The 27,496-nt window shown below is 38.9% G+C and overlaps 1 protein-coding gene across 3 annotated transcripts in view; it reads left to right on the forward strand.

The window, feature by feature from the left end:
- Window positions 1-10,319: 10,319 nt before the first annotated feature.
- Window positions 10,320-27,496, forward strand: part of IL6ST (interleukin 6 cytokine family signal transducer) — a 33,124-nt gene continuing 15,947 nt past the window's right edge. The window contains exons 1-9 of one of the 3 annotated variants that reach the window (XM_041470587.1): window positions 10,320-10,427; window positions 17,457-17,537; window positions 18,095-18,406; window positions 20,166-20,298; window positions 20,541-20,555; window positions 21,840-22,000; window positions 22,342-22,493; window positions 24,425-24,584; window positions 26,889-26,971. In XM_041470587.1, the coding sequence (XP_041326521.1) occupies window positions 17,471-17,537; window positions 18,095-18,406; window positions 20,166-20,298; window positions 20,541-20,555; window positions 21,840-22,000; window positions 22,342-22,493; window positions 24,425-24,584; window positions 26,889-26,971 (1,083 nt within the window). In that variant the 5' untranslated portion in view covers window positions 10,320-10,427; window positions 17,457-17,470. Of the gene's footprint in view, window positions 10,428-12,804; window positions 12,941-17,456; window positions 17,538-18,094; window positions 18,407-20,165; window positions 20,299-20,540; window positions 20,556-21,839; window positions 22,001-22,341; window positions 22,494-24,424; window positions 24,585-26,888; window positions 26,972-27,496 lie in introns of those variants that run through there. The other 2 variants (XM_041470588.1, XM_041470590.1) reach the window with 2 other exon arrangements.

Below are 27,496 nucleotides of genomic sequence, written 5' to 3' on the forward strand. Positions count from 1 at the left end.
TTTAAATCCTCAGAGAACATCCCTACTCTACAGGGTCTACTAATAAAACACACATTGGCTTTGCTGGTCTAGATTTTCATCAGTAAGTTTCACTTCATGGTTCAGGAAAAAAATCTGCCAGGCATTAATATGATGAAAATCTAGCTGCGAGTCTTCAGAATAATCAAACCACCAAGATAACATCACATTACTACAAATGACAACACTGGAAACATACTGGTCAAGTTGACCCTGACCATTTTGAGGGGAAAAAAGCAAAACCAAAGAATTCTAAACTATTGGAATATTATGTTAGCTTACATTCCTTTTCTCAAGAAAAGTGTAATTGAATAATGAACAGGTAAAAGGTTGTTTCTTAAGCTGGCTGGGAAAACACCTTCTTACAGCATTGCATATGCTCAGAAATTATAAAAAAAGTATGCTAGTTACCACTTTAGAGCTATCAAGTTTACAGTGTGTGAGCAATTAACCTAATCCTGATCTTGATCTAGCTTTGAATAATTAACTTCTTCCTGCCTGCAAAATTCCTCTACAGAATCAGCTGGATAAAATCTAAGACTTCACATTTTTAAACAATCGTTACATTTGCTCCAGACATGGCTGAATTCAATCATCTGTAAAAGGGACTTCATACACAGAGAAATGAGACTGAACTTTCTGTCTTCAACTCAGACTTTTTTTCTTAAGGCTGAGGACAAAGAATTGCTGCTTACAGAGAAAAGAATTGTGTGAACACAGATAATATTTCCTCTCATCCCTCAGATACAAGGGTCAGCAATTTGTCAAGGATTATATGTCAGATTGTGTTTTTCTTTTCTAACTCAGTGGTTGAACTTGCTGGAAGGAACTCAGCAGGAGCCAGGAACTGCTGCTTCCCAGGGGACAAGATCCCCCCACCATACCGTCAACAACTCATCTGTATGTGAGATAGTTTCACATAATCACAGAATCATTTAGGTTGGAAAATACTTCTAAGATCATCAAGTCCAATCTTTGACCAATCACCACTAAGAGTCACAAGCACTAAGTGACATTTCCAGTCATTTCTTGAACACCTCCAGGAATGGTGACTCCACCACCTCCCTGGGCAGTCATCCTAATATTTTATAACACTTTCCATAAAAAAATTTGTCCTGCATTCCAATCTGAACCAACCTAGGCACAGCTTGAGGCCATGTCTTCTTACTGGATGCTTGGAAGAAGGGGCTTACCCCCAGCTGGCCACAGCCTCCTTTCAGGCAGCTGTGGAGAGTGACAAGGTCACCCCCAAGCCTTCTTTTCTCCAGGATAAACACCCCCAGCTCCCTCAGCTGCTCCTCACTGGACTTGTGCTCCAGAATCTGCCCCAGCTCCACTGCCCTTCTCTGGACTCATTCCAGCACCTCAATGTTTTTCTTACAGCAAGGAGCCCAGAACCGGACACAGGACTAGAGGTGTGGCCTCATCAGTGCTGAATACAGCCACCATAAATTCCTAACTCAGGCACTGAGAATAGCACCTTGTTATTCACAAGCTTCCTTTTCTCCCCTGTCTATACCTGCTCCTAGTACTTCTGTCAGTAGCAAGGATTCCCCCAGCCATAGGCTGTGATACCAATCTATCTAACCAAATTTGCCTCTGGATGGTGAGACATGCCCTGGACAACACTAAATAAATTCAGAGGCAAAAGTCAGGGAAAAGAAATGTAGTGGAAAAAGATATAAAGAAGACAAGGCAGGAAAAGTGCACAAGGCAGTGCACTTAAAACACTGCAGGAGATCAGGCAACTACCAGGTCATTCCTGAGAACATCAAGTGTTCTACAAAACCCTGAACTGTCAACAATTTGCAAAGCAACTTTAGACCATGGCTTAGGCAACATTTGAAAAGCTTTCCCAGAACTAGGAAGGGTAAGGCAAAGGCACTTATAGTGTAGCTTTTTTCAAAATGACATATGGAATACATCTTTACACTAAACATGGAACCACTCCAAAGGAGATGGTTGGTTATTGTGAATGTATTGCTGTATTTCCAGGCATTAATGGTCATCTAAGTCTGTATAAAGTAGGTATGTTATCCGTAATGCACATTTAAACTTGTAATAAGGTATGCATAAATGTAACATTAAAAAAATTAAGACGTTGAATACATTTCAGTAATTCTGTAAGTAGCAAATGCATTGAACAGCATATGGGCTAATAGTCAGATCTTTAGTGATAAAAGTCATTGGTTACCATAGAATTGTAAAATAATTTAGTAAATAATTTAGAAAGCAAACTCTGCAGGTGCTGTGGGTCTATCCTTCTCTCAAAGCTTGTATTACTACTTATCAGCTTATGGGGGAACAGTGAACTCAACACATACAAAGATGAGATGGTCCAATTCCACACTACTGTTTTTCAAAAATTTAGTTTAAAAGAACCTACATATATTTTCTATACCAACATGTTACATGTTGACATGCATGCAATTTACATTATGAAGGTGACTAGAAGCTTGGAGGAGAATATCAACATAATCTGAGAAATTTTCATAATATCCAATGCATTGGAAGTAATTTATTAATGACTCCTGTTGAATCAAGTTTATCAGGCAATAATGAGTGATATATGAATTTATAAGCATTTCTGAAATACATTTATTCACATGGTTAAGGACTGCATACAAATTATCCTAATAGTAAAAATTTTAATGCCTCTTCTGATTGGTGAATGAATTATTATTTCGGTTGATACTGATTGTCATGGATAGTCATATAAAAAAATTCAAGTAATATGTAATAAACTATAACTTTGGAGGAAATATTAGCAAGCAGTTTCATAAAGGATCTGTTTTAAAAGGGCACTGAAATATGAAAAGTTTATATCTCTCAGAATATACTGATGATTATGTGACTTGAACCTGATCTTGAGTATGTAGAACTCTTCAAGAGGGTTCTCCCACTGCTTAATTAACTACAGACAAAATACATTTAAGTAAGTCCTTACAGAATGAATGACAAGTGGCTCCAATTACAGAATAAAGGAAAGGCAAAATAAAAGAGACAGGAAAGTAAAAAATAAATGAGCAGACAATGATAAAGTAAAGAATGATGGAGCACTAGTCTATGTTTATGCAAATAGTTTGGCGTGTATGTTACATCTCTTACCACTGACATTTTTCTGCCATCCTCATTTATCTTTCAGGGTCTCTGATTCTGGGGAAGATCTCATTTTCTCCATACTTTTATACACCAGCAAGTACTCCTACTCCAATCTGGGAAATGTGAGTGAGAGAATGAAATGAAAAAGAAATCACAAAACATACCAAGCTCTGTTCTTGGAAGTTAAAGTTTGATTACAAATATTCATAACAGAATTTCAAGTAAAAATCACAATCTCTACACTGGGACCTTGGCTCTAAAAAGAATGCTTCACAGATCAGTGAAGGAGATGCTCTCAGGCTAGGATTCTAATGTCTCTGGCTTATCTCTTAAAGCAAGCTTTCAGTGCTATTGGCACTATGGAAGAGTTTCAATACTGACAAACTGGGCTTCATTATGCACATCTGCCACCATTTTTGTTTGCTAAATTCTGACTATGAAGCACTTGTTATGCCATGTTGGTAAGGAACTCTGTCACTTTGGATTTTTGGCAGAATTTGATTTGTTATATAGCTGAGTGATGGTATAAATTGAGAACAAAAGTATTTTTATGCAATTAATCTTCTCCTAAAATAACTCTTAAAATTAATTATTTTGACAGACTTTTGCTGGAAAACTTGTAAATACAACATGTATTCTGCTAAAGGGAGCAGAAATAACAGGAAAATACATGAATGTGAGTTTGGCCATGTCAAAGGACAAAAAGAGCAAAAGCAGATAAAAGAAAGGAAAAGCTCTTAACAAATGGCAAAGAATGGTAAATAAATGGTAGGGTAGTGGAAGAAGAGAAGATAGATCAGTAAGACCAGAAGTCTAAAATATATAGATCCTCAAAGGCAGTGAAACATATGGGGCAAAGATTTTTACCTGTCTCTTTGAACCATATATGAAGTCATCACATGAATTGGCTAATACAAATCATTACTATTTCTTTGACTTTTTTAGTGAATGTGTAAGTTTCCTAGGTACTTTTTCACTCCAGATATTAACTATTTAGTCTTGTAGCTGAAGGAAGCTATACTATATATATATATATATATATATATGTATTTAGTATATTGTCTCAGCAATTAGAAATTATTCCCAAAAGCCAATATTCTCCTCATTCTCTTTTGTTCTGTTGTTTACTTAATGTGTTATACAATTTCATGTAAAAAATCCTACATCACTTTCTGCATCTCTTAGTTGCTCATTTACACACAAATATACCTGGCATGTTGAATTTTGTTGCTGCTTTTTCAATTTTTCTTATTCTGAGGTCTTCATTCCTTCATCATACAAAGTTGTTACTCTTTCTCACAAAGCATTCATTTTGGTGACATTGTCAGTAAAGTACTCAGGACTGACCATATTTTACCATGTCTACATTGCTCTAAATAGCATTAGCCAATTTAACAATAAGGCAGCAGTCAATGAGGGGTTATCTAATACTAACTTAGCTTCAGTGTTAGTGATGAGAATGTACTTCCCTGTGAATTCCACAGTCTTTACTTGTAGCAACAGGCTCAAGCCTTTTGTGTTTTCTAACAGCTCAAGCAGAAAACTTGAAGCACAATGCTGTCAAGGCCTCTTTTTTAAAACGTGTCACTTCAAAACAATTACCTATCTATCACCGATGATAGCTCTCTTCCTGGCAATCAAGTGGTATCTCACTGTATTGATTTCAGTGGTATAGTGTAGAACACTAGGTATAGCATGGAAAAATACAAAAAGGACTGGTCAGTGGCTTGCCTATAGCATATTTCCCCTCTCTAAGCTAAATATTCACTGTTTCTTAAATATGTCTCTACCATCCTTTATTGAGAAGTCACAAGCTGTAGTATCACAAAGCCAACATTACCAACCACAGCTTAACTCATACACACTCTTTGTGTTTAGTGTCATTCCACTAAGATCAGCTCTTCCACAGACAAGTTTTAGCCTTAGACTGGAGAGGCTAAGGCTAAATGGAGCAACCAGTGTGTGTAGTACCAATTTAGGCACCCCTATGCTGTGCGTGCTACACTCTGCAGTTGAGGACCAAGAACACAAGCTCTATTTGTGTTTCTACACCTTGTATGCCAGTCATCATACAACCTGAAAAGGCACGTCCATGGTGCTGCTCTGCACCAGCTAGAATCTTGTTACAGCCTGCCCGAAACTCAAGGGAAGACCTGGATAACTGTGGCCAGAGCTAATTTGCCTGACTAGAGCTGTTCCCTCACTCACTGGAAAGGACAGAAGTGCCACCCATGTGTTTTTTAAGAGGTTGACATCAGAAAGGAATCCACAATTACACTGATGTAAGACAGACTGGCTTCCCGTAATGGAGCAGACTGAACAACAGCCTTGGCTTCAGAAGGCCTTTTTCTATTGCTAGCATGCCTTTTGTCAGCCCAAATAACTAGGCCCAACTCAGCTGTTCTTCACACATAACTTTATTTTGTGCATATATATAGTTGTGCAAAAAACTTTGCCAAAAAAGTACTGACTTACATTTTCTGGCATATTTTTTATTGGCTAAATTGCTCATGAAAGCCTTTGTGGCCAAGTAGGAAACATAATTCCAGTCAGTCTGAGAAGTCATTTTCTTTTTAATCATCTTCTGCTACTCTTAGTTTGGTCTTACTCACTGCCCAAGAGTTCTGCCTTAAGAACACATCCACATTCTGGTCTGTGTGTGCAGAATTACTCCAAATGCATTTTAGCTCCAGCAGCTGCAAACAGCATATTGAATTCATGGACAGCTCTCCCATGTGGTGTAAGAGACTGCAGCATAACACCTTCACCTCACCTTAGCTCTGAACAAGCATTTCTTCTCAGTGAACTGCATTGCTCATTCTGACTTAACCATTTTCCATGTTTGATCAATTTAATCCTTTACGGTATTTTTATCTTCACTGAAATTTAATATTTGTTTTCCTTTTTCTGATCTCACCTTTGGTCTTGTTCCTCCAGTGAAGACCAGACCACTTTTTTTCTGATTGCCCTACCCACTACCTTTTCATAAAAAACACACCCTAGCAACATGTTCCATCAGTCAAAGCCTCCAGTCTAGGTCTAAAATGTCATTAGCTCTGCAATTTCCACTGCAGAAAAACAAGCAGATTGCTAGGCACACTGCTCCATTAGATGTACCATTAATTTAAAGTGGGCTATAACAAATCTCTTTTCTATTCTGTATGCCAGGCTGCAGTTTCATGGTGTTACCACTCTTATTTTTGATAATCAGAATGAAAGAACTTGGTCAAGCCCTCTTCAGCAATTCCAAAGCTTTCCTATCACATGTGGAGGAGTCAGCTATCCCCATTCCTAGCTCCTTCCACTGATCACAGGATTCTCCTGAAGTTCTGAAGTCCTGATGAAGCTCTACAGACCCTGGCTGAATTTTGCAAGGTCTTGTCCAGAATCTCAGGTTTTATGCCCTTTCACTGGGCATAGCAATGCTAAGGAATGAGGTCAGTCCTGTTGCAATATGTATCACTCACTCTCTTGTAAAGAGATGCCATCAAGCATCCAGCTGCACATACGAGGTTACCATGATGACTGCTTGTGGCTCAGTGAACTTTACTTGTTTGTCACACCAATTACAAACACCTACCTGCTCTCAAAAAAAAAAAAAAAAACCAATATGCTCCCATCTCCCTCAAGAGGAAGCAGTGAATTACGAAGTCCATTTTTTGCTGCCACTGAGCTACTCATGTTTGGCAAGTTAAAAGGCTGTGAAGTGCTGTAACTGTCACTAAATCATTTCCAGAAGTTACATCAGCCATTTTTTCCCTTTCTGCTGTCTCCTCCCTACCTCTTCAGAGGACTTCACCATGACTTTTTGACCTACAAGACTGTGGCTTCAATGCAACAGTCTGCTACTGTTCTCATCACTCAGGCCAAAAGGGGAAAAAATTAAGTGACTCTTCTTCATGTTAAAGAACATTAGACATTGGAGATTCTAAGTTCAAGCTCAGGAGAAGTGATACAAGCTGAGACAACATTATCACTTCAGCAAGAGGCTCATATGTTTTACTGAACCTCCCAGGCAAATAGTTCTACAGAGTGATTCACATAAAATGTCTTGGCATGGGTCAGAACGTTGCCATTAAAGGGTGTTGTTGTTCAGCTTCTCTCTTACTGTGAGAACCTTTCCCAACATCCCTGTTCGGAAAGTCATGCATTACCAAAAAAACCCATATGTAGTCAGAGTGAGGAATCTTTTCACACCCCTGATGCTCCATGTCCTTATACCAATAATACATGCCAGAAAGATTTTTCCTGTCTGTGGCTCACCTATTGTAAGATTCAGTGGATTATGTAGACTGCAAATTTTTTCACAACTTGTTACAAAACCGCTGAAAATATCCATAGCGTGGTACAAGTTGGTTTCTCATCAATCTCTAACAGCTTCTCCAAAAATATCTCTACTCCCACAGTTGAACAGCCATCAACCTTTGCCAACAGCTACATGTTTTCAAGTGCTGGTGCCCATCTCTACACTTCCAGGCCACCTCCTTCTTTCTGAAGGAGCAGAAAGAGGATGCTGAAGGCATGCTTCACCAGCTGATATTCTAACTGCGTATCACGAGAGCTTGGAAATATCCCATATAGCCCTGATGTGAGCACTATGCTGGAATATAAATTGCAGTGTGCATAACCAGAGGGTAATTGATATCAAAGACCTTCCAATTCCTATGACTAGCTTTCTTTTATCCTTGCCTCATATATTTAGGGAATATATGAACAAATATTAAATTAAATATATAAAATAAACATTTAATATAATGCTTTACTCAATGTGCAGATTAAAATGCTAGCTGTCGGGAACATTTTTAAAATGTGGTCAGAATTTTTAATTTCTCTCAGTATTTGGAAATGAATTTATAAACTGGTGTTTATATTACACCAGTACTATAGTACATACACGGCACAATACAAAACCATATAACAGTAGAGAAGACTGTGAAGCAGTAAATCAAACTAAAGAGTCTTTCCAGGAAATCATCCATGTGCAGAAATGGCACTTCACAACATGCTTGGATGGCTTAATTCTCTTCTTCACTAGCAATCCCAAATGTCCTGATTCTATCCAGTGGCAGTTGTAATGCTATTAACTTTTTACCTGCTTGTACCAGAAAGTGGCTGGTGTCTAAGAACAATCAGATTTTTGGCAACTAAACTGTTAATGAATAAATGGTACTTTGTGTCAATACAGAAAAATTAAGTACTGTTGCAAATAAATTATTTTGTTTCTCGATACAACTTCAGATATGTGTACACAGTTTTACAGAGTCCACAGATAGTCTGTGCAATACACAATCTCTTGCTTATTTGAAGAGTTACAATGCATGTCATATGTTAAGTGAAGCCTGTCACAGGACTGGTTTTGAAGGGAGATGGAAGGTTGTTCCACAAGTTCTGGCAATATACCAGGAATTGCTTCAGGCTACAGGATTTCAGAATAAGAAAGTCATAAGAGGCTTTCTGTTGGCTGGGGGAGGGAGGAGAGTGAAGAGTCTACTTCTGGAATGTCTATTTAGCAAGTGATTGTACAAGAGACAGAAGACATGTTAAAACAAGAGAAAAAAAATTATTTTTTCGGTCCTTCTAGTTACAGCCAGGTTCCACTTGAAGTTTTGTTGCCAAAAACTGATTTTTTGAGGATGCTGAAACAGGCATATCCATGCACACTGAAATTTACCAATTATACAATCAAAATGTACTTGTACAGTCTCAGACTATAACCCTGAATGTAGACACAAACAAACTAACCATTATCTGGTGAGAAAGCAAAAGTGACCAACTGTAATGCTTTTGTCATACTGAAAAAACTGTGAAACTTATTATGCAGATGTCATTTATCCTGATACCTTAGGAAAGGTGTGAACACCATAAGTCCTGTAGGAGGAAATGGAAAGGACTGAGTCTGTTGAGTGCAGACAGTACCAGTGGGAGAAAACAGCAATATCTACAGTATCTGAGGTTACTAGACAGCATCAGCTGCAAGAAGGAACATAAAGTAATGAATTTAATCTGCAGCCTAGATAAATACCTATCAGAAATTACGTAAGTAGAGACAACTTTGTTGTTAGGAAAACAGAGCAACTAAATGACTATTTAAGTGTCCATCCAGCTTTACTCTGTTACATAGAAAAAATACAGCATTTTCAGAATTAGAAACATTTTTGTTGGATATTAAGCCATCTGAGACAGTACACCAAGCATAATCAGAGACTGCTGCTAAATCCGTGAGAAACAGTCTTTCTCCAAAGTTCCAAATCTTATTAGCAGCTCATGTCAGTGCCTGAAACAGGGTATTAAACTAAATGTCTTTTTTATCTAGTCAATCTGCCCACTCATCAAAAGATGTAACTACTAGTGTAACATACCTCATATCCTACTTGAGCCCAAATATAACTTAAGAACGAAGGGGGCAAAACCCTAACGCATTTGGCAGGAAGAAACTCAGGCATGCATCAGTTGATGCCTTGTATCATTAGCCTCCTTTAACACTCTAAGCACCAAGTTTGTGGCATGGAACTGTTCTTTCTTACTCATGAACTAGAAAAAAAATTAATCTGGAATGAAGAAAGCATTTTAGAGCACATTATTCTGATTTACAAAAGTAATTTTTCAGAGCTACTGAATGAAGAAATGTCCAAGGATAAGGTGGGTCATGATCGTATCAACGATCTATATTGAGGACCATTCCTCAGCAACCCAGCCTTCCACGAACACCCTTCTCAGGGGCTGGAATCCTGACCGATTTTCAGGGACTGAAACATCGAGACTGCTCTGGATCGCAGCGCTTTGCTCGCACGGCAGCTGTTGACAAGATCATTCTACAGCCGCCCGTACTCCCAAGGGAGTCTTGCGAAACGCCGGGAAGGCCGCTGGCTCCTCAGGCCTGCCCAGGACAACACCCCCGCCGCGCCGCCCGCGCAGGCCCGGCCGGGCAAGGGCCAGGAGAAGATTCCAGAGGCCTGGCCGGCTGCGGCCCGGGTAGGGTCCGGCCGTCCTCAGCCGGGCGTCCCGCGGCTGCCGCCCAGAGCTAGAACACACCTTGACGGGACAGCCCTGCGGGGGGCGTCGGGCACGGCCGACGGAGGGGCTGGAGCGATGCGGGGGAGGGGCACCGCTCCCGCAGGGCCCCCGCCGCCGCTCCCACCCCGTGGGTGGAGGAGGAGGGAAGGGCGCGCGGGGGCTGGGGCGGGGCGGGGCGGGGCGGGAGCGTGACCGGGCGCGGGGCCGCGCGTGCGGGACGGCGGCGCGATGGCGCGAGGCGGCTGTGCCGCTATTTAGGGGCAGGGGCCACGGAGCGCAGGCGGCAGTGCCGGGTAAGAGCCGAGGCGTGCGGCCGTGTGCGGGGCTCTCCTTTTCCTCCACCTCCCCCGCCTCCTCTCCCTGAGGGCCGTCCGCCGGCGGGGACTGTGCTGGGCCGTCCTTCTCCTCCGGGCCGTGCGCCCCGGGCGGGGGCAGGGGGGGCGTTCGTTCAGGGCTGACCTGGAGACGGGCCGGGCCGGGCCGGGGCGGGCGGGTGAACGGCAGTCTTGCGCCACTCGGTTCCCGGGCCGATCGCCAGCCGTGCCCCGCGGCGGTGTCTCGTCTCGTCCAGCCTCCCCTCGCCGGCGCCGGCGGAGCTGCCCGGCGGTGACGCTCAGAACGCAACATGGCCTCGCCCGGGGCCGCTCGCTGCGCGGCCCGGGGGTGCCGAGCCCCTCGCGGGGCCGGGACCCTGCGCAGTCCTGCCCCCGGCGTGGCGCGGAGGGTCAGGCTGAAGGTTATCTGCGCTCTTCCCCAGAGCGGTGGTGCTTAGTGCTGCCCGTCCGAGTTGGCAGAGGTGCCGCGACCCTCGCGGGACTCGCGTTTTTCGGCTTTTCGATTGTCACATAAGCGCGGCTGTGCCACCGACACGCATTTCCTTGATGAAGAGATTTGCGTTTTGTCGCCGTCACCGCAAGTGACGGTTCTTGTTGCCTGTAGATGGTAGAAAACTGCTGCCCTGAAAGATACGCACACTTTGTCTTATTGCTGGTCCAAGTACTGGAGGGGATTCCCTGAGGAATTAGGGAGAAGCGGGTACAGTGGCCGCCTAGTTACTTCCCATGTGGTCCTGGGTGCCAGTCGTCCCTGTAGTGGGGCTCTGATGCTTTCCCTAAAAAAATCGGCATCATTTTCATCTCTCGGATGATGAAACTGAGGCACAAAGGAAAGCAGGCTGCCAAGTGTTTTGGCAGGACTGAGGGGAATATTTCCCAGTCTCAGTTTTCGTGCTTGTTTTAGGCTGACTAGGGGTTTGCCAGCTGGTGGCTGCTTGTTACTGCTGAGGCATTCTGAAGGCATAGTTCTACACATAGTTGTAGTTCTACTACCAGGTAGCAGAACTGTGTGGGATTATAGGTCTGTCGTTAGTGATCCGTTCTGTCACAGAGGGGCAGAGAGAGAAAGGGAAACCACAACCTTCCCAAGAAATTGGATACTATTGGGAGTTAAGGTATTTTTTCTTACACCCTCTTTTCTATAGAAATATAACATTTATGCTTCCTACATGCTGTTACTTTCAGAGGCATGTAGAATATACTGTTCAAAGCGTGTAACTTCTGAACAGATTATCTATATGTTGGTGTAGCAAAATAAGAATGTAAGTGTGGATGATGAAAACTTGAGATAACTTCCTAGAAGTTGAGCATTCGAAGTAATTGTTTGGATGTTGTTTATGTGTCTGGAAATGTAGTGCTTCAAGTAAAGTCAATAGATAAATATTTTTGGCGGAGGAGAAAGATAGATAGATATGCACATCTATAAGTGAGTACACCAAATGGAGATACTGTTCCCATGCTGCTTGTCTGAAGAATTAGCATTCACACAGTTATGTGAAATTAAATAGCCTTTTTGGCCATTTTTTTAATCAATTATTCTTGTATTAGCAAGAACTGTCTAGATTAGAGAAGCAGCACTGTTTGTGATCAGTGTGGAAGGTTTGATTTCAAAATGCAAACACTGAGTGCAAAGACATTACTGTGTGTGAATTAATTAGATTTTAGAACTAAAACTACTTGATAGATGTTAGAAAATTCTGAATTATTCCAGAGAAATTGATTTACAGTTTTAAGAAGGTACCAGAAAGCACTCAGTTATTGCAAGCAAATATTTGGTGCCTCTTGTTAGGTATTTCAGTAATTTTAAACTTTGTACCTGTTTTGTTTTCTTTTTTTTGTGTATATGTTTTGTTCTGAGGGCACTATCAAAACTACAAGGATAAGCCTCCTTCTAGAGGCAGAGGAATAAGTATACAGTAGAGAAATGACTTTGTTAGATGGTGAAACATTACATTAATGTTGCATATAACATAATGTTCTGTTCATAGAACATTGCATATTTTCAAGTGCTTCTCTTAGAAGTGTCTCGTGTTTTTTGAGTCTCATAAATATTTCCAAGAAGGAAGTAAGCTTGGAGGAAGGAAGGAAGCTTAGAGATGAAATACGCTTAATTAGAAAGCAGTTAGGGTTTGAGTAATCAAAATTCCTTGAGGATAGTTACAGCTTTTAGATGGCTTTAAGTACAGTCTGGCTTGTTATAAAACCTCAAGCAGCAGCTGCTTTGTGAAGCATCCCTGGTTCTGTCTGCCTGAGCTATGTGGACTCCTAGTGACAGATTACCTCTTGAAGCTGTAAACATAGGTCTTCTTTTTTTTTTTTTTTTTTTTTTTTGAGGAATTTCTGGAAATCCATTTTCCCGCAACCTTTGGTCTCTTGTGATTGATGTGATAATGAGCGTTAATAGACTGAACACCTTCCTGTGGTGGTTGTGGTGTTATCTATACTTCCTGACTTCCAAGCTGGCTTTGTTGGCAAGTACATATTATTTTAGCTATACTTTTTTAAACTGACATGGTGATTTGTAGGTCACTTGGACAGGAATTGCGACTTCTCTGAAATGGAGAGATAACCCTTTATATAATGGCATATCCCTGTGTTCATTTTGGGCCAGGTCTCATGATTTATGAATTAAGATGAATTTTTAAGATTTCTCTCTTGCTCAGAATAAGTAGTGATACCTGTTTTACATGAAAGCCTGATACTTCTTCAGAAACTATTGGCCACAGGCTGATTTTAAAACTGCTACTTTGTGCATATAAGGTGTGATTTTTAGGGTTGTTATTAGCTTTTCATAGGCACTGCATGAAGCATCAATTTATGGATCAGACATAAAGACTTAGTGCTTTCCTTTCAAAATGGCTGCAGGATGTGAAGAATAATAGAAGTCCCATTTGATTTGGATATTAAATGGGATGATCTCATGGCATATGAGTTTTGTAAGTCTGTCTTTACAGAAACAATCAGAGCATTTTAACTTATTTTTTTCCTCTTTGAGTTAATTTATTTTCTGTGAGCTAAGGACTGTCACCAGCAGCATTCTAAATTGACCCTGTTGGTTTTACTCAGTAGTATTTCGATGGATTTTGGTCTTTGGCCACTAAACCATGAAAACAACCTGGCAAACTTCTGAAGTCAGTTTCTTTCTCTGTCTCCTTTGCCTCTTCACATAGTGATCCACAACAATTGTATAGTATAAAATGTTGGTTTGGCTATTTGGTTTTGTTTTTAATAGAAAGCATCGGAACTGGCCAGCTGTTTCAGTGTTCATTCAGCGTTGGATTCACCTTAGATATGTGTATATATATCACCTTTCACCTTAGATATGTGTATATATATATATATATGCTGTACCAGTCAGTAAAACATAAAACTTGGGTTAAGCTGTGCATAGTGACTGAAAAAAATTTAGTTTTCTGTTGTTTAGACTAACAGCTTAGTCTGACTTAAAATTGTGAATTGTGTACGATTAGTGTTCAGCATTACTGTTAAATGATGGCACTATCTTTTGAGGTTCAATGTAGCTTATATGCAGGGTTTCTGCACTGTCTTCGCCTGAGCATTTTTACACACTCAGATAAGAAAATGCCAGTTTGCATAGAAGTATTTTCCTCATTCTAATATATTCATATATATTATGGCTCCTTGTTTTGTTAGTTTTAAGTCCCACCATTTATTTTGGGTTTTTTTCATTTCCTTTATGGTTTTGAGGTAGACAGGATGGATGGAAGTGTCTAGTGTAACTCTGGATCTTTCCTCTAGAACTAAATTTCAATTAAGTATCAGTCTTGTAAAAGCCAGAGACACTAATGTTTTTAAAAACAGCCCACATTAGAAGGGATTGTAATAGCCCCTTTGTGGGTTTAGAGGTGTGTAGCTTCAGTCTTCTTCAAACTGCATTGATCAGTGGGGTGGGGCTAAGTAAAGTACATCAGAACAGCCTAAAGCAGATATGTGCTGAATCGTGGCTTTGGCACTGTAGTTTCAGCTGCTTGGTTCCCATACTGGAGGTGGGTGGCTTTCCACTTAACTCTCCTTTGCAGGTGATGGAGCATGAAGCTCCATTCTCTTGCCTTTCAGGAGCTGACTGCAGCTCCTGAAACGTATGGTTTGTGGAGGGCTTATCTGCTCCCTCAAAACAACTGCTAAACTTTCCAGAGGGCAAAGTAGTAGAGATTTGAACTTCAGTCTCTTACATGTGAATTAATCTGCTTGGAACAACTGAAATGTTGTTTTTCAAGTCTGGAAGACAGTTGAATACAGAAATGGCTTTTATATGAAAAGATAGTAATTTAAGTTTAATTTCCAGTGAAAAAAATAATACTTTAGGACAAAAATGTGTGATAATTATGTATTACTGTTTACTTATTAAGTTGGTTATTGCTTTTTATTTATTTATTCTTGCAGTTGCTTTGCAGTATGTTGTTAATAACCTGAGCCACACTTAACTGCTGGTGTGAAAATAAGTGAATAGTTTTGTGGGAATATTGTTTGACTTTAATAAATAATGACCCGAAAGAAAGCCAGTAACTTTGTAATGTTGTAATAGCTCAGGTGACCCTGCCGTTATTTTCAGGTAGCATGAATCATGATGCAAATGGAAGAGTTTTTAAAAACTTTCCTTTTTACATCTGTTTCATTCTTTCCCCTTCAGTGTGAAAGGTGCTTCTGCTGTTGTTTTGCATCTTTTGGCAATTAGCAGTGAAGCAGAGCTCCTGCTTCTTTCCACCTAGCTTGTAGTTGCCCTCAGGCTTCTGATGAATTTCAGATCTTCTGCAACTCAGATTGTTCCAGTTAAATAATTTAAATTAATCTTGCTTGAAATAACAGATCCTAAGGTCTATCTGTAGTAGAGCTCAATAGGCTTTGGTTAACAAGAAGTACTCTGGTAAGTGTTAGCACAAGTCTAGTCATTAAAGTAGATACCTATAGGCTGATATTATTTGGTGATTTAAACTAAAAGAGAATACTCTTTAGAATTTGGTTGTATTCACCATGCAAATTTATAAAGATTTGCTAAACTGGTTGGATTTTTTTTTTTTTTTTTTTAATTCAGAAATTTATGTGTGGGTAGAAACCTTATTTTTCAGATATTGGACACTGTGCTTCCAAACTAAGCAAGAATCAATTGATGTAGTTATTTCACTGTACCCTTGTAATAAATATCCAAATACACATTGCATTTAAAGCAGTATAGTGATTCTTATATCCAGCCCAGTGAGCGTACTCAAGCAGAACATAGAAAAAATTAATAGCTTTTTGTTTCTCAATGCCATATAGCTACAGTCTGATGACAAACAACTTGTTATTTAGTCAAAAAATGAACTAACAAACTTCCAGTGACAAACAAATGCTTGTTAATATATTTGTCAAGTCTTTCAATCAGCAATGTTTATATGTTTAAAGTTTCTATATAGGAAGTTTTGGTGGGGTTTGAGTAATGAACTCACAAGTATAGAAGCAAATAAAGACACTGCTGGGTGATTCTGATGGCTTTTATTTTAGTTGTAACTGAAAGACATCTAGGTTGGCAAACCCTACAAAGATTCTGCTATAAGTGTTTGAGATCTGCTTTCATTTAGTTGTTCCTGTGAGTAGAGATTTTCTTTAATTACACTGTTTATCTTGATTTGTAAAGAAAAAATGGCTTAGTTGTGTTGATGTGTAAGGAATGAGGTTCTGGCTTGGGGGTGATCCAAGCTTAAGTGTGTCTACTTTTACTTATATACAGATGTGTGAAATACCTTGTGTCTATCACTTTTATGAAGTAAATTACATGCAATCAAAGCAAAGGGATGTTTGCTGTGATAAACTGCAGTTTCTTCTAATAATAGTGAGTGGAGCTGATTAATTTTCCTGACTAGGGAATACTGTGGAATTCCCTTAAAATTTTTAGGGAGCTTCCTTTTATGGGGTAAAGCTCAGAATACTAGTTTCTAAAGAAGCTCTGTCAGGTTAGTGGAAAATAAAACTTAAACAATGTTGCTGTAGGCTATCTTCTCAAATCTTAGTAAACCTAAAGAGTCTGTGTTAAGTTTCTAGATGTAAGAATAGCCTGAAGTCTGCTTCTAGAAATCAGCTTGTGAACTAATGCCTTATTTCACTAAGCCAATCTACCTGTTCCTGTAAAGATACCTAAATGTAGCTAAAAATAATATAGCTCATATGCTTAATAGAGAGTGGTCACTTGCTTTTGGTAGTTTAGGGCTGCTTTAAAACTATAAATTGAGAAAACCAGAACACACTTAGTGGCTTCCTAACCATGAGGGTGGAAGCTACTGTGTGAAGGCTTCAGTATCTCTAAAGTTTTTTCTAGAAATGTCAAAACTTGAGAACGAGTGGGCTCTGTTGCAATACAGAAATAAATACAGTGTTATAAAATCTACTCCAGCTTTTGGGGAATTACAAGCTCCCTTGTAAAGTTTTGAAGTCTTAGTGCTTTTTCTACAGTAGACAGCAGTTCTTAATATGGAAGCATTGTGCTCTGTAATTCCTGAGTGTATTTTTAAGTCACTCTTGTGAATGAGACACGTGGTTTTGCGGTGAGTTGTTCTGAACCTTGTCTGAAGATTTTGTATCAGTGCCCTTGAAAGTTAGGTGAGTATGAAAACCATAATCAAATTTATAGGGTTATATTTTAAAATCTGAACCACATTGTTATACCCTGTGCTCTAATGGAACCTCCTACAGAGTTACTAGTGAAGTTTGTTTTCATATATAGTGTGAAAACCTAAAGCTGATACATTTCTTAAACTTTTAATTACATCAGCTTTAAACAGCCTTAGGTTTTTTAAGTAAACATTTGATTTTGTTTTAGCAGTGAAGAAAATGGAAACAATTTGCCCATGAGAAGATACAAACACTTCCAGGAAAATAAATGTGTGTATGTGAGAAATTATCTTAGAGCAAATACAAATCTGATTTTCACATTGATCTAAAGTAAAGAGTAATAGTTTAAATTTAAAAATAAATATCTTTCTCTTGTTACAGAAATTCTGTGCAGCATGTTTTCTAGGTGGAACTGGGTGGCCTGTGGCTTCTGTCTGATGTTGAATATTTGTTCTCCTGATGGTAAGAGTTCTGTGTCTCAAATACAAGAGGATATGGAACTAGTTACATCGAATGTTTGAAGCACCTGCTTGCTTTTTGTCTAGATATTTGTTGGATGGGGACAGAAAGTAAGGTGTGTTAGGGTAGACACGCCTAGTCTTCTAACGCTAGTTCGCCACTACACAGGTGCAAATTTACCCCCATTTTCCTATGGTAACTTTCTTAATAGAAAATACTTTTTCATCAAAAGAGTAACCTCAAGTATAACTTCCTTCTTCAAAAGATATAAACACGCAACCCTTGACTCTCCTCTCTCTGTGTGCCTCTATTTATTAATAGAGCTTTCCTAGCTTGGTGAAATGCTTTTGCAAAGCATAAAGAGCACTATGCTGGTTTCTGCCCTTAAATCTTCATATTGGTTTACTAATGCATTTCAGTTTTATTATTGTGAGGTAACTACTTAACTTGCGGCTTAGACAAATGTAGTGTTTTTAACATTGCACTAGTGATGTATCAGCAGTATTGGTTAGGCAATGTTTTGTAGTTCTCAATAAATGTGAAATTTGTTTTCCTTTTAGCTTCAGGTGGACTTGTGCAGTCATGTGGTCACATCATCCCGGAGTCACCTGTACTGGCCCTTGGTTCCAATTTCACAGCATTATGCATTCTGAATGAGAGTTGTCTTGACTTTGGCAATATCTATGCCAGTCAGATTATCTGGAAGATTAAAAATAGACTGGTACCTAAAGAACAGTATCGTGAAATAAACAGAACAGTTTCCAGTGTCACATTCAATGACACTTCTTCACTAGCTACTCCTCTGACATGCAACATTTTAGCAGATGGACAGATTGAACAGAACATTTATGGAATTACAGTTACAGTAGGCTGTGAGTACCATTTTTTTTACATTTTATTCTGGTGTTAACAAAATTGTTTCAGAGAAATGGGAAAAAATAGAAAGTGTGCATATCTTTAGGCACTTAATTTTTATTCCCTCAGTTCCTGGATAATTGAGTAAAAATATTGTCAAAATGCCACCACAGCTGCTCAATATGCACTGAAGAAAGTTTTCTAAAGAGTCGAAAATACTCTGGAATATTTCAGTGTTGAAATAGTAAAAAAATGGAATAACAAAAAGCGGCAGATTTGAATTGTAGAATAAAGATGTGGATTTAACTGAAATAGGATGTAGGAAATTAACTTCTTGATTCTATATCAGAGTTGGAGGAAATACTTTTAGGTGACGTGTCCTGGTTTCATACTAACATTTTGAAAATATTTTCTTAATTAATGGACTGAGAAACATTTAGTGCATCTGTATCACTAAGGCTAACCTGAGTTGCATTAAGGATGGAACATATTATTTGGATGCCTTTACCTCTATACCAAAGAAAATACATTTAACTACTTATCAACTTCATTTATTCTAGAATGATAGCATTTGCATGGTTCAGACCAAGTGCTTTTAGACAAGACTGTCTTGAGAAAGTCACATGAATAAATACAACTTCTTAATTACTTGGTGTCCTGCTAATAGGACAGGTGTTGTAGTGTCCTAAATATGATATGGCTGATGAATTATGTTGTCTCCTAGTGCCGGTAAAAGGTACTGCACTTGTGAATGGTCTGCATGCAAAAGGCATGCTTGAGTTCACAATTTAAAATGATATGCTTCTAGCATGACTTACAAAACGCTGTCACAGAAAAGTGATGTTTTCCATTTTAATTTCTGAGGAGTAACTTTTTATTTTATCTTTTCTGGTACAATATTATTTTTTAAAGGTAGAATACATGGAAAGGTGAGGATAGATAAATTATTCTAAGATTATAAATGTAATGACAGTGCAGATGGCATTCCACGTTTGTAATTCATGTTACAAGTCTTGACATGCATATTTTTATTTAAAGCTATTGTGTTTTGATACAATTAAAGAAAACTAGATCATGAGACTAGCAACAGGTTTGAGAAGAATACAATTATTCATTAAGAAAGCAATAAGGTTCATAAGGTTGTTCTATTGAAACTAGCATTCTGCTTGAAAGCAAATAAAATTCTCCAAGTACATTATACTGTTGTAAATAGTGATAATATAGGAGGTAGAAACAAACTCGTGTGTTATAATTTGAGTTTAAGAGGGAAAGAAAATAGTTTTGCTGCATTCTGAAGAAGTTCCTTACACACTACAGTGCATGGATGAAGGTCTCTAAGCTTTCTTGCATGGGTTTGCAGCTCAAGCTTCTTCCATACCTCAGCTGGGGGAGAACAGACCTATCAAATTACTTATAGACTGGCAAAGTCACTATGTGCCAATTCAGTAGTGGTTATTAATTTATTTTTCTTCTGTGTGAACTAAAATATATTTAGATGAGAGATGGTTAATACAAGATTTTCTGCTTCAGAATGAAAAGTCTTTGTTGTTCCTTACTAGCAGGTGCTTAATCCTTATACAGCCTACTGTTTGTCAAAGCAGCTATTTAAACTTCTTTACTTTGGTTGCAGCGTGGTATCCAGCACTTTTTGCCACATCCTTTAGAGAAGAATTAAATACTTCTGATGTTCACAGAAATCATTCTAGTGGGATGCTTAAAAGGATTCCTGCTGGATTAGAATGTATTTGTAGATTAATTATTGCTCTTTCTGTACAGTGGCTCCAGAGAAGCCCAAGAACTTAAGTTGCATTGTACATCAGGTATCAAGATTCACATATGTCATGACTTGTACCTGGAACCCTGGGAGGCATACGTTCCTGGATACTCAGTTCAGGTTGAAATACAAATGGTAAGTAGTGCATTATAAAATATCTATATAATTCTGAAGAATATTTTATGCTAAGCCAGCAGTCCTTGAAATTTCTGATTCTTTGGAAGAGTCCAGTAAGTAAGTCTAGTTTTCTGAAGTGCTGCTGTCTGTCTGGTATGAGGGGAAAGGGAAGAGTTAAAGAAGTAATTCTAAGTCAGATGTGAAGTTTTGTTGCTGAACTTCTTTTTGGAGTAACAGTAATCTCATATTTTTCTATTCAGGTTGAGATACAGATGGTAAGTAGCACTCTATAGAATATCTAAATAATTCTGAAGAATATTTTATGCTAAACCAGCAGTTCTTGAAATTCCTGATTCTTTGGAAGAATCCAGTAAGTAAGTCCAGTTTTCTGAAGTGTTGCTGTCTGTCTGTCTGGTATGAGGGGAAAGGGAAGACTTAAAGAAATTGGCATTCAAGTAATTCTAAGTCAGACGTGAAGTTTTGTTGCTGAACTTGTTTTGGAGTAACAGTAATCTCATATTTTTCCATTTTTCAAATACATGATTAGTGTGGATTGAGTACAGTACATCTCATAATAGGGGGCTGTACCCAAACTCTTACACTTGTCTGGGTTGACAGTTCTATCCCATTCTAAACAAGCACAAGATGTCTCTCTTCATTGCAGGAGGATCAGACTATGTGAATTTTAAAGGTCCATTTCAATCCAAATCATTCTATGATTCTAAGTAGAGAAGTTAACATAAAATGACTGAGATTTGTAAAGTTATTATCTGCAGTTCCCAGGGACTGTTGACAAACACTATTCTGAGTTAATCCTAACATGAAAGCTTCAGCAAAGTATTTCTCCTGTGAAAGCAAATTAAGTTGCTTTCCAAGCTCTTTAGATTGCCTCTCGTAAAATGGAGTTTTTTAGATGGCCTGTCAGTTTAAAATTGAGTGAACAGGATTGTTGCATTCCTCTGAAAATAGGAATGATTGTGGACAGCTTTCCAGCTACCCCATTCTGCTGAAGTGTTTTGGTAACAGGTGTAGTAGAAAGTATGCACAGATAGAAAATGCTAATGCCTTGCAAATTTCCTGATGCCCCTAGAACTCTCTAGTGTTAGTGTAGCAGAAGATGGTGAACAGAAAGTATGTATTACACCTCTAACTGTACTCTTGAAAGATACACGAATAGCACTGACTGCATTGTTTAAGGCATTCTAGTTACTGGCCATATTGCTTTTGATTAATTTTGTATCAGTTCTTGTTCGTCTTTTCTTCTTTAAGCCAAGTCAGGTTTTTATACAAAATTATTTGCAGTGCTCTAGCTTGTGCTTTTGAAGATACATGACTGGAAGTCAAGAGATTTTGTTTCGGTTTCAGTTCTAAAGCAATCATGCATTTGCGGCTGAACAAGCCATTCCCACTTTTTCTTCCCCTTCCTCTGCTTACAAAGCTAAGGCAGAGGGGAAACATACAAGATAAACTGACTGCTCACTCTGATCTACTTTAAAATATTCTCTAAAGAAACCAAACTTACTGCTTTGACTCTTGTTTTTTCTTTCTCTTTTATTTAGGCCAGAAGAGATCTTTCCTGACTGTATACCAAAAGATGTAAACAATTCTTGCACCATTACTGATACTCAGTTCTTCGTTAATACGGAGATCTGGGTGGAAGCAACAAATGCACTTGGGAAGGCTGAATCTGATCATCTTGTTGTCGATCCCATTGACATTGGTAACTATATGCCCCTTAAAGCTTTAATGGAACATAACTGCTGCTTCTGTGTGTGTTGCTTAACTAGTATGTTAATGTTTCTTCACTACAAAAATTTTCACTACATAAGTGTTGTTGACTAGAGCTTGAACTGTGCTGTGCAAAGGTAAGGATGGTGAGAGATTTCATCACAATTCAGATAGCAAGTTTGTGTTGAGTAGTCTTATTCAGAAGATAGTGTAAAGTAGCAGCCATTTCACATCCTGAAAGACTTTAATAGTAGTGCTGCAATATAGTATACCAGCTTCTAAAGGTATGGTAAAGTACAGCTGTGGAGTTAACTTTAATTTCTTCTCTTTTAGTTAAGCCACTGTCTCCACAGAATGTATCAATCACCTCAGGACTACTACCTACTGTTCTGCAGCTTTGCTGGGAGAATTGGATTTCATATGCTGTGATGACGCTGAAATTCAATATTCGCTACAAAATTGTTGGCGACACAAACTGGGTGGAGGTAATACTGCTAATGTCCCTTGCCATGATTCTGCTGTAATCCAGCCATCTGTCAAACTGGAGTTCCCCCTGTTGCACTTCAGAGCATTCAGTTTCATTTCATTATGTCTTACATGGCCACCCAAGGAAGTTTATCTGGCCTGTTCATGGAGGCTGTGATTTAGGTATTTTTTGGCACAGTCTGAGTATGGGGACCTTTTTGTATCTTCGTGGACTTTTCTGCTGTCTTCCCTGTCACAGTGCAGTATGTTTATTTTAAATTTTATTTTGCACAACGTAGAGAACATTAATGAATTTTCATCTTCCCATGTGCGTGCAAAATGAATGATCTAAATGTCATTCAAAACTTGGATAAATACTGTATCATGCTGAAAAGCTTTTTAGAACTTAGTCTACCTGCAGCTGGGCTACAAAAGGTCCAGGCAGGGCCACAGGCTGGGTCAGAGTGGCTGGAAAGCTGCCCAGTGGAAAAGGACCTGGCAGTGCTGGTGACAGCAGCTGAACATAAGCCAGGGTGTGCCCAGGTGGCCAAGAAGTCCAGTGACATCCTGGCCTGGATCAACAGTAGTGTGGCCAGCAGGACCAGTGATTTGTCCACCTTTATTTGTGACTGGTGAAGCCACACCTTGAATCCTGTCCTGTATACATGCCTCAAGTGTGAGGCAGTCAAGAACAGGAAAAGTGTAAGGAGTAAGCCCTACCTGTAACATAATATATGTTCCCATCATCAAGAGCTGTGGGTTTTTTTTTTTTCTTTATGCATCAATCTGTCAACATATTTTTAATAGCTCCTCAGTTTTTCCTTACTTTAAGCCTTCTCTCAGAGCAGTAGTGGGCCAAATGTATTCTCCAGCAGAGGCCCAAATGTATTCTGAATTCTTTGAGTTCTTGGAAGACTGCTTTTGATTTTACCAAAATACTCTCTTTGGAGCAGGTAGCCTAACACAGCTCCTTGTAACTAATGTGGCTTTAGATGCAGAAACTATTTATTAAGGTCACCTGTAATGATGTTTTAAAAAGCACTGGCCTGCACAATCTAGTCTGCAAGTCCAGGATCGTGTCTAAGTTGTCCTGATAGGACAGTAGGACACGTTCTTCTAACTTGTCTTACCCTTTTAATATATGCACAGAACAAATGAAATAGTAGCTTTTAAGTCAGCTGAACTTGCTTAGCTGTGTTAAAATTGGACTATTTTGATAATTCTTTGCCCTCAGGATTAACCTCTTAAGTGTCCTGCATTTGTGTTTAATCTGTAGTCATTCCTTGCAGGCATCCTCATTGTAAAAAGCCCTTAGTTATAAGTGGAATAATGTGAAGAGTCAGTTACCTACTTGTTATCTGCTTGTGTCCATTATCTACTCCACCCTGCTTCCCTACATACATACTAAGAATACTTTTCGGCATTTGGTTGCTCACCTAAGATAAAAGAGTATGAAAATAATTTATTAACAAAACTATAAACTATTGTAAAACTATTTTCAGTTTCACTCAAGAAGTACTGTTCTGGATCAGTGGAAGCAATGATCCTGGACTTTTAACTTCTAGTAACCAATAATTTTGCAATCAATAATCAAGCAGGTCACCTAGCAGAGTTCTGAATTGTGAGGCAGGGTATTACAGATCAGTAAGCAGCAGAATTATGTGGAAAGGAAGGAGAGAGATGTAAGCTAATTTTCAAAAAAAAGATAATGAGATTGTCCTGAGGTAGCTGCCTAACTGTTCTAGTGTATGTATGTTCTTATACCTGGTAAAGACACAACTCTGACTGAACAATGTTTGAGAATTGTAGTTTTTGGAAATGAGAGGGAAGGAAAGCTTGTTTGTGGTGTGTGTTGTGGTGGGGAGCCTTCTTGGATGACAGCTGAAGTAGCACAGAACTCAGCTCTACAGTACTTTGATCACTGCTTTTAAAATATTTGTCACATTTGCAGGTTCCTCCTGAAGATACAGCTTCCCCAAGAACTTCATTCAGTGTTCAAGGTCTCAGACCCTACACAGAGTATGTCTTTTCCATTCGTTGCATGAAGGAAGATGGAGCGGGCTACTGGAGTGACTGGAGTGAAGAAAAGACCGGGATTACCACTGAAGATTGTAAGTAGTGTATAAAAGTAGGTGACTTCTCAAGTGTGAGTGCTCTGCAATTTGGCAATGGCCAGCTGAAATGGTGTATCCTTGCCTGAGCTGCTTGCTTGTATAAGCAACAAAGCTCTCCTGAGTTACTTTCAGCACTGACTGACTTGATCCATGCATTCCAAGGAGCCTAAGACCAGCTTCCTGTTAAGCTAGTGTGGAGGAACTCCCTGAAAACAGCTAGAACAGCAGCAGGGGAGAAGAGCCTTCTCCACAGAAAACTGTATTCTCAATGTCTTCTGGAAGAAATCTAGGCTTTATGCTTGTTTTTTTTTATTCTAAAGGTTATTCTCTGTAACAGAAGTTATCCTACTTAGAAAATGTTTTCTTAGTACACCAACTGCCTTAGTTTGTGAACAACTTGATGTTTAGGAGGCTAGTAAAAGCCATAGGTGAACGATCATCACCTCTGATGACTGAGAAACAGAAGATCATACAGGATGCATAGATTTCTTCACAAACTTAATAAAGGAATAATATAAAATAATGTGCATGTGGTAAGTGTAGCTAGCCTCTTATGCACTGAAGCATCCAAATAACATCTTTTAAGTTTCAACAAAGTATTCATTTTCATTTCTTTTCCACTTCGGTAGCCTGCAAGGTTGGCTTTGTTTCTGGCTTGTGCTGATGCTACCCCATAGAGAACCAGTGTTGTGTACTTAATACTCAGTAGGGAATCTATTCTTATATCCAATTGCTATAAATAATTTGTAATTGCTATTTAGCTTCAGTGTCAAGCTGATTGGTATTTTTCTGGTTTTTAAATATGCTTTAGATTTTCCTACTTGCACCTTTATAATCTTGCTTCTGTAATACGCTATATGTCCCATAGAATCTTCCAAGGTGTGTCTTTTCTGAGCAGTCTGTTCACTGCAGCATTTCAGTGCACATCAAGTTAAACCAATACAAGTTCCATTATTAAAACAGATTGTAAATCCTTCTTTTTTTTTTATCCTGATTGAGTTCATTTGTCATCTTAGATAAGAAATAAGAGGGGTTATTTTAGTTTTAAAATAAGTGGAATTTATATCCATGATTGCATTGCTTCAGTTCCTTGCAAAATTTACTTTCTCTGAGGGAGATACTGTAAAATGTCAATATTCTAGTCTCTGCTTTTCAACTTCTAATGATAGTATGACTTCATTTTCTGTGTTTCCTATCTCAAGCTGAGCAATGATGATTTCAGGACTGCCTGCCTATTTAGAGTGCATTGCTGTTCTGCTGTGGTGACTGGCTTTGCAAAAATACTGCTAATATTGATTACGTACCCGTGTCTTACTTTAGCCTCAGAACAAAAGTTTTACAGTAGCAAATGAACATCAGGCAGGTCATGTTAGATTCATTATCTCTATTAGGCAAGATGTGCAATTGCTTCTCTTTAACGTGAATCAAATTTGGATTCTCAAATGAGTAAAAGGGCTCCCTTTGCCTCAATTTGTAGTTATCTCTCACAGTGTAAAGCATAAAAGATGAGATGCATGCTGTACACTTGGTACTGAGGGGTGTTTGAGGTTAAAAGCCAAAACCTCATAATACACTAAATGCTATGAAGGAATTCTGAGAAAAAATAGTCTTAAAAGATTAAAGATGTAATTCATTTTGAGATAAACTTTCTCTTGGGACTAAGACCTTCACAAAAGATTGGCCACTTCTTACTGCTTTGTGCAGTGTAGTATTGGTTGGTTCATTTTACTTTGAAGTGGAATTTGTTGTGGGAGTACCACCTTTTCATAGTACAGATGCCAAAACGTACTGTAGTATTGTACAAAAGTACTGCAGTTCTGTTATGCTTTTAGAATCAAAGTCTTACTGCCAGGAGAAATTTGTCTCCTTGTTAACTCTTGTGCACTTTCCTTTTTTCAGGTAACTTGATATTGAGGGGTAGGAGCAGTGTTGGTTGCAGACGAGCAAGGTTCGCAGGGTGCAGGTGTGCAGGGCTGTGCCTCTGGATGCAGGCTGCACAGTGTAGGTGTGATCATGCCTCACTCAGCATTGTCACCTTTAGTCTAATCTTGCAGATGCCCACCATTGTGACTCGTCCTTCTTTTGATACTGTACACTTAAAGCAGAACTAGTGTCTTGCTCATCTCTTCAGGAAATGTTCCACTTAATATGCCAATATTATTTTCATTGAGAAAGCAAGAAATGCTTTTTAATATGCTTTTATTTTTTTAAAGAAAGCAAGCATATAGTGACAACACAAGGATGAATTCAAACAGATTAAATAAAAATTATTCTACTCTGAAGCATTGTTTGTTTCATCAGTGCCATCTAAAGGACCACCCGTATGGAGGATCATTGATACATCTCACTCACCAGCTTTCTGGACTGTGCATCTAGTATGGAAGGTAAAGCAAATTGAAAAAATGGAGAATTCTTTTAAAAACAGGAGGTTTTAAGTGGAAAAATCTACCCAATAGCCTTGAGAGATGACTGGGATAGTATAGGGTTTTTTAATATGAAAAGTGGCTTTATGTATTCTTGTGGTAATACTTAGGAAAAATGAAATATGCAGATGTAAAGGCCATCATTTGACTGACACTCATCTGTGACCTAAAATACCCAGAATATACTCATATTCCTCATTTGTTGTCCTGTGGATTTGGAACTGCCACTCGAACAAAGCGTAGCTTCATGTCGTGTCTTCTGCTGTAACCTAAAACGTGGCAACACTGTCTGGACAGTGATACCCCAGCTGCAAAATCCATTAAGCCTTGAGATACTGCAGAGGCCAAGATTATTAAAAACAGCTCTGTGCATTTGTGTGCAGTAAGGCTGCTGTGTCCAACTGGATGATTAGTCCAGCTGAGAAGGGGAATGTAATTATGGTCGCTCCCCAAACCCTGCTTTCTTTTGGTCCATGAACTGTGTCA

Source organism: Pyrgilauda ruficollis, unplaced genomic scaffold (assembly GCF_017590135.1).
Source record: "Pyrgilauda ruficollis isolate IOZ18807 unplaced genomic scaffold, ASM1759013v1 scaffold25, whole genome shotgun sequence".
Taxonomy (NCBI): domain Eukaryota; kingdom Metazoa; phylum Chordata; class Aves; order Passeriformes; family Passeridae; genus Pyrgilauda; species Pyrgilauda ruficollis.